The 12497-nt window shown below is 36.6% G+C and overlaps 1 protein-coding gene across 2 annotated transcripts in view; it reads right to left on the bottom strand.

The window, feature by feature from the left end:
• Positions 1 to 12497, bottom strand: part of Rab40 (RAS oncogene family member Rab40) — a 100899-nt gene that overhangs the window by 47016 nt on the left and 41386 nt on the right. For both annotated transcript variants that reach the window (XM_017616463.1, XM_017616464.1), the window contains one exon: positions 1777 to 1999. In XM_017616463.1, coding sequence (XP_017471952.1) covers positions 1777 to 1999 — 223 coding nt within the window. The remainder of the gene's footprint in view (positions 1 to 1776; positions 2000 to 12497) is intronic.

Below are 12497 nucleotides of genomic sequence, written 5' to 3'. Positions count from 1 at the left end.
TTTTTTTTTTGTTGTTTGAAAAATATAGTTGTGGATTCGTTAAATCTGGCTTGAAACAAATTATTTATAATAATCTTTCTTTGTTTTACATTTATATTTGTTATCATTTCCTCATTTCTAAATATGGTTTAGTTTTTTCTAAATATGGTCACCCAAATTATAAAGGCGACCAAATGGGATCAGCTGTTTTCGCTACCGCTCTAATTCTGTTTAAGTAGGCGAAATAGTTGGGCGAACGGTGAACGACAGCATCGCCCAGTTCGGCGAAATTTGCCGTTCGCCGGTATTGTATTTCAAGCATAATGGAGTTTTATTTTCAAACAGGTGGCAAACCTCTTCAAACATATTTTCGACCGTAAGTCTTCTTAAAGCTCTTTAGTTTGATACCCATATTGCCATATTTCATTTGTTTAATCAATTTAACTGAGTTCAAATTATCAAATAGGTGGCAACCCTCCTTAAAAATATTTCGAACAGTCATGTTTTTAAACGTCTTTAAGTTGATACCTTTATTGTAATAAGTCATTTATTTTATCAATTAAATTGAGTTAAATTTTCAAACAGTGGGCAACCCTCTTCCTACATATTTTCGACTGCAAGCCTTCTTCAAAATCTAAAGTTTATTAACCACAATGCAGCTTTTCAATTATTTTATCAATTTAACTGAGCTAAACTTCTCAAATAGGTGGCAGCCCTCCTCAAAAATATTTCCTACAGTCTGTTTTTTAAACTTCTTTAATTTGATACCATTTATTTGATCAATTATATTGAGTCAAATTTTCCAACAGGTGGCAACCCTCCTCAAGCTTATTTTCGGCCCTTCTTAAAAATCTAATGTTTAATACCCACACTGCAATATTTCATTTATTTTATCAATTTAACTGAGCTAAAATAAAAATAGGTGGCAGCCCTCCTCAAAAGTATTTCCTACAGTCATCTTTCTTAAGCCTCTTTAATTTTATACCTATATTGTAATGTGATTTATTTTATAAATTAAACTTAGTTAGATCTTCAAACAGGTGGTAACCCTCCTCAAACATAGTCTCGGCAGTAAGCCTTCTTAAAACTCTTTAGTTTGATACCCACGTGGCAATATTTCATTTCTTTTATCAATTTAATTGAGTTAAAATTTTCAGACCTCCTCCAAAATATTTCCGACAATCACCTTTCTTAAACTCCTTTAATTTTATACCTATATTGTAATATGTCATTTATTTTATCAATTAAATTTAGTTAAATATTCAAACAGGTGGCAACCCTCTTCAAACATATTTTCGGCTGTAAACCTTCTTAAAACTCTTTAGTTTACACCCACATAGCAATATTTTATTTGCTTTATCAATTTAACTGAGTTAAAATTTTCAAATAGGTGGCAACCCTTCTCAAAGGCATTTCCAGCAGTTATCTTTCTTAAACCTACCTAATTTTGTACCCACATTGCAACATTTCATTTATTTTATAAATTTGACTGAGTTAAAATTTTCAAATAGGTGGCAACCCTCATAAAAAATATTTCCAACAGTTATATTTCTTAAACCTCTTTAATTTGATACCCATATTGTAATAATTCATTTATTTTATCAACATAATTGGGTTTAAAATTTTTCAAACAGGTGGCAACCCTCCAATTTTTTGCGATATCATTGGTTCTGGTATTATACCGAACAATACAAAAAAAAATTGTTGAAATCGGTTCAGCCGTTCTCGAGTTTTGACGACCGTGACATACGAACACAATATTTTTAAGTATGTATATAGATTTATTTGAAGTATTACCTTTATTATTTCGCCAGATCCGTTCCATGCCATTCCTATGCAGGGCCATTCGGGCAAGTTCACAAAAAGATTCTCGGATGTTAAAATCACAAAGAGGAGATATTTCAAAGCACGACATATTGTTTCGAGAAGCATAAAGCTCAGCATTTTTAGCAAGGACTTGTCTTTTAAAGGCAAGATGTAGTCGGTTACCAACTAATATTTTTGGAATGCCTGGAGCGTGCTAAAAATAAAAGAACATGTGTAATCATTATGACAAATATACATAAATGATATTCGTTCAAGACGAATGCATATAAGGTGGTATCGATTCAACAAATACAATTACTTGTATTTTGTTTTCGCTTTTAGCGGGTCATTGTTTAATTTCAGCTAACCTTCCCGGAATGAAAAAGGGGCTACAGAAAATACAAACACTCTCAAATTTTCATTCACTCAATAGCGAAACACAAAATTTTGACAATCAAACGCTACTCATTCGAATAATCGAATGGTTGGGCAATGTTCGACTATCCTTCCCTATTAACTACACCAAAGTTCGATGTACAGCTATGATATCCTTTAACTTCAGTTATGACATCTCTTGGACATTTCATACGAAACGCCGTGACCCAAACACTCTTCAAGTGAGGTCTTGAAACATGTTCTATCAAGTAACAGAAGGCTCGTTTGTGAAAATGACAAGTCATCGGCACAGTCAGTTGGCGGCACGGGTGGAATCGGTTCTAATTACGCATTGGTCTCCGAAACATTCACTTAAATGTTGCTGTTATCGTCATCTTCCCCATCGAAAAAGTTTTCTTTTAAATGCTTAGTAAAGACACTGTAATTAGGTTGATTGTATTTTAAACACATGTAAAATGATTAAAATTTTTATTTAGATAGATGCAAGGTGTATTAAATAGGGTGTGATTGACAACTCAGTGCGACTCTCTTTTAAGGTACTATAGTGTCAAAAAATATAAACAAACGATTCAAAATTCATAAAATTTTTTAAATTTGACTTTATAGCATAGTTCTTACGAGTGCAGTACCAAATTCAATCACACTATGTTGAATACATTTTGGATAGATGACAGACAGCCTTTCAAAACAATTTGTCACGTACAGATTACCGCTCTTTTGTTTGGCTATCATTGTGGCGGCCCTAGCTAGCTCAGAAATTATGTGGCCGTGGTTCTCAACCCATGCCACAATGAAGCGTCGTTCATCCGCATACCTTTGCCAATAGGAAGCCCACCCGACCATGGACTGCTCATTTCAGATGTCTCCTTTTTTTAAATTTCAAATGTACAACAAAATTTTTATGGACAAACACAGAAAATAGCATTTAAATATGAACAAAAAGGAATTCAAATTCATAACAAATATCAAAATCTAAAGTTACTTATATTACCGCCATAAAAAAAGGGACCAAACAAGTTTATTGAAGTTCATATAACTTTACAAAAAAAGCTGGAACCCTATCACCTTACCTAAAAGAGCTCTTTTCAGTCGGTATGTAGGTGTTTCCAGGAGCCGGATACTCTCCGCTCAGATTAATAACAATCTACCTTGTTGGGTTCTTTTAACTGATGGGCCCAAGGGGCAGCTTAAAAAAACTTATACGAATATAAAGGATACTAAGAAACACCACGGTTAATGTACAAGTATATATATATATATCGTCACTAGACACGAATAAAGACGCGAGCTCAGAAGTTGACCGCGAAAAAAGACGCATAAAAAAACTTCAGCTAATAAAGGCGTCTAAACCTAGTCGACGGTGCAGAAAGACCCGTACACCTATTTGACGGCGAAGAAAGACGGGTAAACTTTTTTTGCGATCAACTATATTTGCGGGTGTAATTGTATGTACAGAGTTTTGGGGAATAATGCTGAAGTGACAGTCTTTGGCTAGGTATAAATCTATGTTTATGCGTCTTTATTTACCGTCAACTAGGTTTACGCGTCTATTTTCGCCGAAGTTTTTTTTAAGCGTCTTTTTCCGTCAATGCGTCCTTTTTCGCGGTCAAAACAATGGCGGGCCTTTATTCGGGTCTAGTGACGATATATGTATATCAATAATATCCATGTAAAAAATTAAATAGGGGTTCTTATATTTTATGGGATTGTGGTGGTCGTCTCGGCTGACCAGAACCATGAAACTCCGAATCCGACGATATTTCTATTTTTGGAGTTTTCCGTTCGCGTGAGCCATAAAGTTGCATAAAAGCTTCTGTGTAAATGAAATACCTTAACCCTAGCACTAACCAGCGAGTTGTGCCGCGCCCTACTGCCTTTAAGTACATCTGAACTAATCTCCTGGGCGTGCAATTGAATAACTTCCTGGTACACTGGGAACACACAAGTAATATTACAATCTGGTAACATTAACAAACAAAATTTCCCCTGCGTTTACTCACATCTCGCTGGGGGGTTTATCCTGATGAAAAAATCCGTGGTATGAATATATGTCTTGCTGTACAGGCGCCGGTGGGTTCAATTGCCTCCGGGCGCCAATCTGCTCTCCCACAACTCCTCCTTCGTATTATATCTGCCGGCCATGAGCGAGCCAACGGGTTTCCTTCGCCTCCTTTTTGCTTGTGTTACACATGCGCCGTTCCTTTTTTTAAGTTGTACTTAATACTTTTTTTTTTTAATTCGAACCTTTCTTTTACGCGGATTTATCGCCCTAGAATGCCCATGTTTGCGCGCAAGTAGAGGGCAGTTAACATTACAGTTTCCACCGACAATATTATCCTTACGGTCCACAGTGGACTCCTTTATATAGCCTTGTTTTCTACCGTCATCCGTTTTAACCACCGTTTTCCGTAATCTGACCCGTTCGGCATATATCTGTCTCTCTTCTAATGATTTTCCCACCTCTCTGAATAGCACTTCGCAATCTGGCAACATTTTCCTTTTGGTACTTTTATTGACTTTGACATTCGTCAGTCAAAACAGAGATGTCAACACCCAAAACAAACAGATATAAGCCATGTAAATGAAGACGTGAATTTGAATAATTTATTATTATTTATTTTCAGCTTTTCAGGCGGTCCATGGGTAGCAACCAGAGCTGGGTTATAATGACTCCTTTAGGAATTAAATTACTCCCAATTACAAATTACAAGGAATTGTAATTAGGAATCAATTACTTCAGTCCACAGCAAAGGAATCGATTACTTTCTTAATTCCTTGAAGTAATTTCATATGTAATTGTTTTTTTTTTTTTTTTATTCCATTACAAGGAATTTCATATTATAATTGGATCAAATTACGTGCTAGTAATGTAATTTGGTTTTTCCAATTCCTTTGAAAGGAACTGAAAATTTAATTGATTTTTTTAAACTCCATTACCTGGAATTGCAAGAGTACTTTAGTTTTTTCAATCACTCAAAGTAATTATTAAAGTAATCGAGAAACTGAAAGTTCATTCACGAATGTAAAATGTGGAATTTTTGTTGTGGTCAAAGATTGAAATCTTCTATCTATATCTATGTATAATGAGTATATATAAAAAGTTTTGTTCGTTTGTACGAGGCTTCAAAACTCGAGAACGGCTAAACTGATTTGAAATTTTTTTTTTTGTTCGGTATAATACTGGAATAATTAACGATATAAAAATGTGGAGGGTTGCCACTGATAACTGATAAAATAAATGAACTATTGCAATGCGGGTATCAAACTTAAGAAGTTTAAAAAAGATAACCATTGGAGATACTCTTTAGGAGTGTTGCCACCTATTTGATAATTTTAACTCAGTTAAATTGATAAAATAAACGAAATATTGCAAAGTGGGTGTCAAACTAGAGAGTTTTAAGAAGACTTACAGTCAAAAATATTTTCGAAGAGGCTTGTCACCTGTTTGCAAATTTAACTCAATTAAATTGACAAAATAATTGAAATATTACAGTATAAGTACAAAACGAAAGGTATTTGAGAAATCTTGATTTGGAAATATTTTCAATAGGATTATCAACTTGACCGTACTCATATATGGCGTAAGAGTAACTTTTCCATGTTAAAGTTTGAATTTTTTTCATTTGCAATGCAAACTTAAAATGAAAATAACGACTAAATGACCTTATCTTTTTGTGTAATTTTAACGTCCTTACAGTGTTATCATCAAAATTTAGCCATAGCAATGCAATTTGTTTATAAAACTCTTAGGAGGTAGGATCTCCAGTCCGACAGGGCTCGTAATTCAAGCGGACTCTTTCCTCATTTGTAACGCAGGATACCAGTAAGAATACTTCAAAGGCCCCAGAAGGCACGCCATTTTGGGTAGCTTTAAGGGTACCATAATATACACAATTAAGTCAGTGCATTTTTATAGATACGCAGGGATTAGTCCAAGAGAACAGCAGTGCCCAAGTCAGCAACAGTCCGGACTGTTCTTCACCGAAAGGCGAGCATGAAAGTGTTCGGGCGGTTTATGCCTGCTTCGACATTTACGGGCCTCATCTGCCGCGAAGCGCGTTCGCGGTAGGATCTGGAAAATTTAACGGTTACCCTATAAACTGAACAGCTACAGTTTAAGTTATTCAGATTTCTTAAAGTCCAATTAGTAATACTACTTAGGTATAAGTTATTTATTCAAGGCAGTTAGCAACCAAGAAATTTAACGAAGCTATTGCAATTCAACAGCAAACATTTTTTTTTTTATAAATTTTTCGATTACTTTTTAAATTACTTTGAGGAATGGAATTTGAAAAAAATCAATTACATTTTAAAATTCCTTTCAAATGAATTGAAAAAAAAAATTACATTACTAGCACGTAATTTATTCCAATTACAATATGAAATTCCTTGTAATGGAATTAAAGAAAAAAACAATTCCATTTGAAATTACTTCAAGGAATTGAGAAAGTAATCGATTCCTTTGCTATGAACTGATGGAATTGATTCCTAATTACAATTACTGAGGAATGTAATTATAATTGTAATGTAGTTGCATTTACCCAGCTCTGGTAGCCACCATGAACCAAACATACAAGATCACCTAATCAAAGAAGCAAGAAAAAAGTATATTGCTGAGCGTTTTTGACATCTGCCTAAGAATGAAAACAAACAAAGAAAACGAAGGAGGGGCGGCGATTGAGTGCGATTAAATTGGTATTTATTATAAAATATACAAAGTGAAACTTGACGACAATTAGCAAAAAAAAGTTCATAAAATATGGTTTTCATGGTTGAAAGTGTTCTACAATCGCATATCATTACCACGGGTCGATTTTTCAATGTCAACGTTCTGGCCACAAACGTGCACCCACTTTTCACGCAAATTTACGCCTTTTGGCAAACCATACATACGCACAAACTTGTTCCAATCACAGCACTGCATTTTATACCATAAACATGTAATAAACCAAAATTTATAATTAAAATCGCTGCAGAAAACACATTCAATCCCTAAAAAATCACTAAGAAGAGGTAGAAGACGGTGTAAATAAAACCGAAAAACGTAAAAAACGCTACGAAAACTTTTTTCTGAAAATCGATTACAAATACAAAGATGGCTGATTAGGTGATCTGTAGTCGTTGGTTCATGGGTAGCCACTAGAAAATTTAAACAAACGCCCAACGTGGGCAACACCCACACCTTGACACGGTCTCCTGCTTCGAGAGATAAGCCAGGCATGTGTTATACGCATGTGATGCTTCCTATGGAAAGTATATGGGATGTTCGGTGATCTTGTTTTTATAGTGGAAAATTACTTTGTGTGCCATTTCAGGTCCTTCGTGCGACGTTTTTCTGATTGTTCGAATGAACTTCGAATTGATATTATTTTTGAAGTCGCTTAGAACATCGTTACGTTTATAAACTTCTTGGTGCGGCCGGAACTGAATCTCGCGTATTCTTTTGTTATAACGCGCCGCATTTGTCATATAAGCTTCATGCAGCTTTTCTCTAACTTTTTCGTGGATGAGTCTGATTTTGGCGCTAGTATCGAACAGGAAAGTTTCATTGCCACTAAGGCTACACAAATTCCTGGCCAATTCGTAGTCGGCACCATTAGTGAACATGTTCGTTCCAAATTACGCGAAGGACGGAGACACTCCCGTCGCAGAATGCCCTGCACTTCGAAGAGCGCAATCCATTTCGGAGAGATATAAGTCCCAATCACGATGGTATTTCTGCAGATATGACCGGATGGCATCCAACACAGATTGATTTACGCTTTCTGGCGCATTCGATTGCGGAGCATAATATGCCGTCTCCATGTGTTTGACTCCATAGGCTGGCAATAGCTGTGAGAACTGTTTGGACTGCAATTTGTTGCCATTGTCGGAATGTATTGTCTCCGCAACTACGAACTTGTGGATGATCTCCTCTGTGATAAACTTCACCACGTTGCTAGCGGTGGCCTCGCGCATCGCTTTCAAAAATGTGAACTTTGCGAAATGGTCCAACACAATAAAAATATAGCTATTACGACGCTTTGCTCTAGGATATTTGCCGAGAAAGTCAATATATAACTTTTTGAATGAACGAACCGTGAGTAATTCGTTTCCCATGCTTGGTTTTAAGACGGTATTGCTTGTTTTGCTGTGATGTTTGTGATGCCTCTATACATATTTGGCAACTTCTCACAAATTGGCGGACTTGCACTGCCATGTTTGGCCAGTAATACAACCGCCGTAAGCGAATTAACGTCTTGGCCATCCTCCCATGTGCGGCGATTTCCGAGCAGTGCGCGTTTTCTATGAGGGTTGAGGTTAGCGCCTCTGGAACCCATAGCTTCCATTCATTTTCCTCCATTTCAATGTTGTTGACCAACGTTTTCTTGAACTCTAATCCATCCCCCATCTTCAGATACCGCAGTCTCTCAGCGTTAGCTAGAATCGTATTCACCAAATCTTGGTACTCTTGTGATTCAATTCGTCAGTGTCCATATTAGCAATTGTGAACACGCGACTTCCTCGATGCAGCGCGAAAGTGTATCGGCGACTATATTGTGAGAGCCCGTGCGGCGCTCGATTTCAAAATCAAAGGTTTGTAGTTGTAGGGACGATCTGGCTAGTCTGCCGCTTAAGTCTTTCAGCGACATCAGCCACTTTAAACTAAGCGTGGTCCGTCACCACCGTAAAGGCAACAGCTCTATGTATGACCGGATCTGCTTGACAGCCATTACCGCCGCGACACATTATATTTCGGTAACGCTGTACTTGCGCTGACAGTCATTCAGTTTTTGGGACAAGTACGCGATGGGCTTTTCAGATCCGTCGGTTTCCTTCTCGTAAAGCACCGCGCCCACACCGGCACAAAGAAACGCTTTGAAAAGTCGGGGTGTAAAAGCACAGGTGCGCTCGTGAGCGCTATCGTTAGGTCATTGAACACTTTCAAAGCTAGCGTGTTCATCTCAAATTTCTTACCCTTCTTGAATATATCTGTTAAAGGGGCTGCTATCGTGGCAAAGTCTTTGATAAAGCGTCTAAACTTTAGATACAGGAATATTTAGAATGGCTTTACTCTTTTCTGGGTCGGTCTTAAGCATACCACCGCCTATACCCCAGGTAAGGTAGCTATTTGAAACAAAATTTGATTTAGTTAATCCTATTTGTTACATTTGCTTCTTTTAGGCAGGTGGCTACTTTGCTCCGGATTTGAATATGGGAGGCGAAATCTGGTGCAATGATGAGCAAGTCATCCAGATATATAAAAACATTTGCCTTGAGTCTCTGCGGGATAACTCGGTCCATTAATCGGCATAATCTTTGCGCAGCGTTACATAACCCAAACGGCATGGTCAGAAATCGATACAGAAGCCGTCCGGGTACCGTGAATGCGGTATACGTTTTCTGATGCACGCCACTACTTTCTGACGCAGTAGCTTCCGCTGTCGGAATCTATAACGCGCCTTTTGGACCTTCCTCGACATTATTATTATTTATTTTAAGCTTTTCAGGCGGTCCATGGATAGCCACTAGAAAATATAAACAAATACCTGACGTGGGGAACACCCACACAGTACAGTACAGTACCTATTGCATATAATGCTGACTACACACAAGGCTACCGTTGAAGCAACCAGGTCATGTTGCTTCGACCGCTGCTTCGTGTGTAGTATTCTTGCTCATAGAAAGTCGTGTTGTAGCAACCGTCGCCCGCAAATCAAAATATTTTGATATTTTGTGCTGGTTGCCTCGTGTGTATCGTTGTGTACTGAGTTTATTGGCTTAGTTCATTGAAAACAGTTGAGCTGAAAAGGTATTTTGGGTAGAAAACAAAATTCTCTTCCGTTTGTTCATTTCATAACACAGCACACACTACTGAGGTTGCCGCAATGGTTGCCTCTACGGTAGCCTCGAGTGTATTGAACAAGAAAAACAAGATACCTCAACGCGTTGCTCCAAGTCAGTTGCAGAAAGTCAGAAGCTTCACGGAAAACCTTTATTATATTCATTCTTCCTTTAATGAAAACTGTTCATAATGGAATGCTCGTTTCTTATATAACCAAATTATTTAGCAACACAGACGTCGGCGATATCAGCTTTTGTAGCGTAAGCTGTTTGCGAGATACTATGTGTGCGTGAAGTGGACCAAACCTACCCGCTAGGCCATTTTTTAGGTGCTCCTAATGTTATTCATGCCAGCATATATGCTTTTGTTAGTTTGACCGCAGGTCTTACAAAAATGTATTGCCTAGTCACGTACATTTTGAGTACCTGAATTCGAAACTAAATGAAGTAGGTGCAAAGTAGAAGCCGAAGTAATAAATTGATACGGATCGAGTAGATAACAAAGTAAGGTAGTGTGTAGCTATGTACTCAGCAGCTTAAGTTGTAGCTGCTGTGTATCACGATTTCACTCTATTGCTTTTTGTACTACACAAAGTCATTCATGCCAAGGTGGCCATCGCTGTGCGTTAGTATTCATAATTTACACTACCTGGCGGCCTAGTGAGAGGATCCAACATATGTAGTTCAATCAAACGTCTGTGTTAAATAAGCGTAGATATGGAGTGGAATAGTATGTGATCGAACCTATTTAGTCAAACGTTCAACGTAAACTACATGATGCCCAGTGAAAGTTTGGAGGCTCGGGTAAAAAAAAATCTAGAGTGTATGTGTGTAGGCTTTTGTTTTATCAAATATAAAATTTATTTAAAATTAAATTTTCATTTTGAAAAACATAATATTACAAAGTTTCTTCAATTTCTTAAATAATAATAATACAAAGTATTACTCATGAAAATTAAATATATAACATTAGCAAGTGTCCTACAATACTCCACCTCGAGAATTAATTTCAAATAAATTTAATGTAACTGTTTGTGCTATATGGCGATACTGTTTCTATTATGGCTGGTTTTAATCTATCAACTGGACAAATTTTCATTTCATTATCCACTTCAATTTTAAAATATTTTTTGGCCTTTTCAATAACTTTATACGGCCCTTCATATTGTTGTTGTAGAGAATTTTTATTCATTACTCGTACAAAAACAAATTTGCAATTTCGCAAATCCTTTGGAACAAACAAACCAGTGTCAGAATTTCTATGATGTTCTAAATTTTACCTAACATTCCTAAAACGTTCACGCAAACAACTCAACACATCTGTTGTAGTCGAATTTTGAGAGATTTGTACAAGTTCACCGGGTAGTCGTAAATTTTGTCCTAAGACCATTTCAGCTGGTGTAGCCGAAATATCCTCTTTAAAAGTCGATCGTAACCCTAACAATATCAATGGTAACTCATCATACCAATTTCTGGTTCCATTTCTAGCTATTATTGAAGATTTCAATTGCCTATGAAAACGCTCCACCATACCATTGGCTTGCGGATGGTAGGAAGACATTGTGATATGGCAACTTCCAAACAAGTGTGTCAATTCTGCAAATAATGTAGACGTAAATTGAGTACCTCTATCAGTAGTTATTTCTAACGGCACACCAAAACGAGATATATATTCATTTAAAAACTTATTTGCGATAGCCCTTGCAGAAATGTCCCTTAACCCATACGCCTCCGGCCTCCGAGTAAACCGATCAATTATTGTTAGAATGTAGCGATGTTCTTTCGAAACAGGTAAAGGTCCTACAATATCTATATGAAAATGTTGAAATCTTTTTTGAGGAATCGGAAATTTGGTAACTGGAGTTTTTGTATGACGATACACTTTAGATTTTTGACAACTAATGCATTCTTTTGACCAGATATTAATTTCTTTATTCATATTTGGCCAATAATACTTCTTTACTATTAAACGACGCGTAGCCTTAGTACCAGGATGCGCTATGCCATGTAAAATATTAAATACCGTTTTCCCCAAACTATTTGGAACGAAAGGTCTAGGATTTTCTCCTGACACTTCACACCAAATATGAAAATTCAAAAGGGGAATTTCAGTAAATTTAAGATTTTGAAATGCTTTTCCAGAAATAAGTTTACCAAGCTCATCGTCCTTTTGCTGTTCTCTTTGTCAAATTTTAAAATTAATTTCTGAATTTCTAATTGCATCTACTTCGAAAGCTCGAGATAAAGTGTCAGCTACCACATTTTCTTGTCCTTTAACGAACTGTATGTCATTAGTGAATTGTGCAATGAATTCCATATGTCTTGTTTGTCTTGGACTACGTTCAGTTTTAGAATTTAAAGCAAACATTAAAGGCTTGTGGTCTGTAAAAACTGTAAATTGCCGTCCTTCTAAAAGATAACGAAAATGTTNACGAAAATGTTGTATATTTAAGTAAATTGCCAATAATTCTCGGTCAAAAGTACTATATTTC

The sequence above is a fragment of the Rhagoletis zephyria genome, unplaced genomic scaffold, assembly GCF_001687245.7.
Source record: "Rhagoletis zephyria isolate East Lansing unplaced genomic scaffold, Rhagoletis_zephyria_1.1 Rzeph_scaffold_01210, whole genome shotgun sequence".
NCBI classification, from domain to species: Eukaryota; Metazoa; Arthropoda; class Insecta; order Diptera; family Tephritidae; genus Rhagoletis; species Rhagoletis zephyria.
The sequence above is the reverse complement of the archived record's forward strand: the minus strand, read 5'-3'. Positions and strand labels throughout refer to the sequence as shown.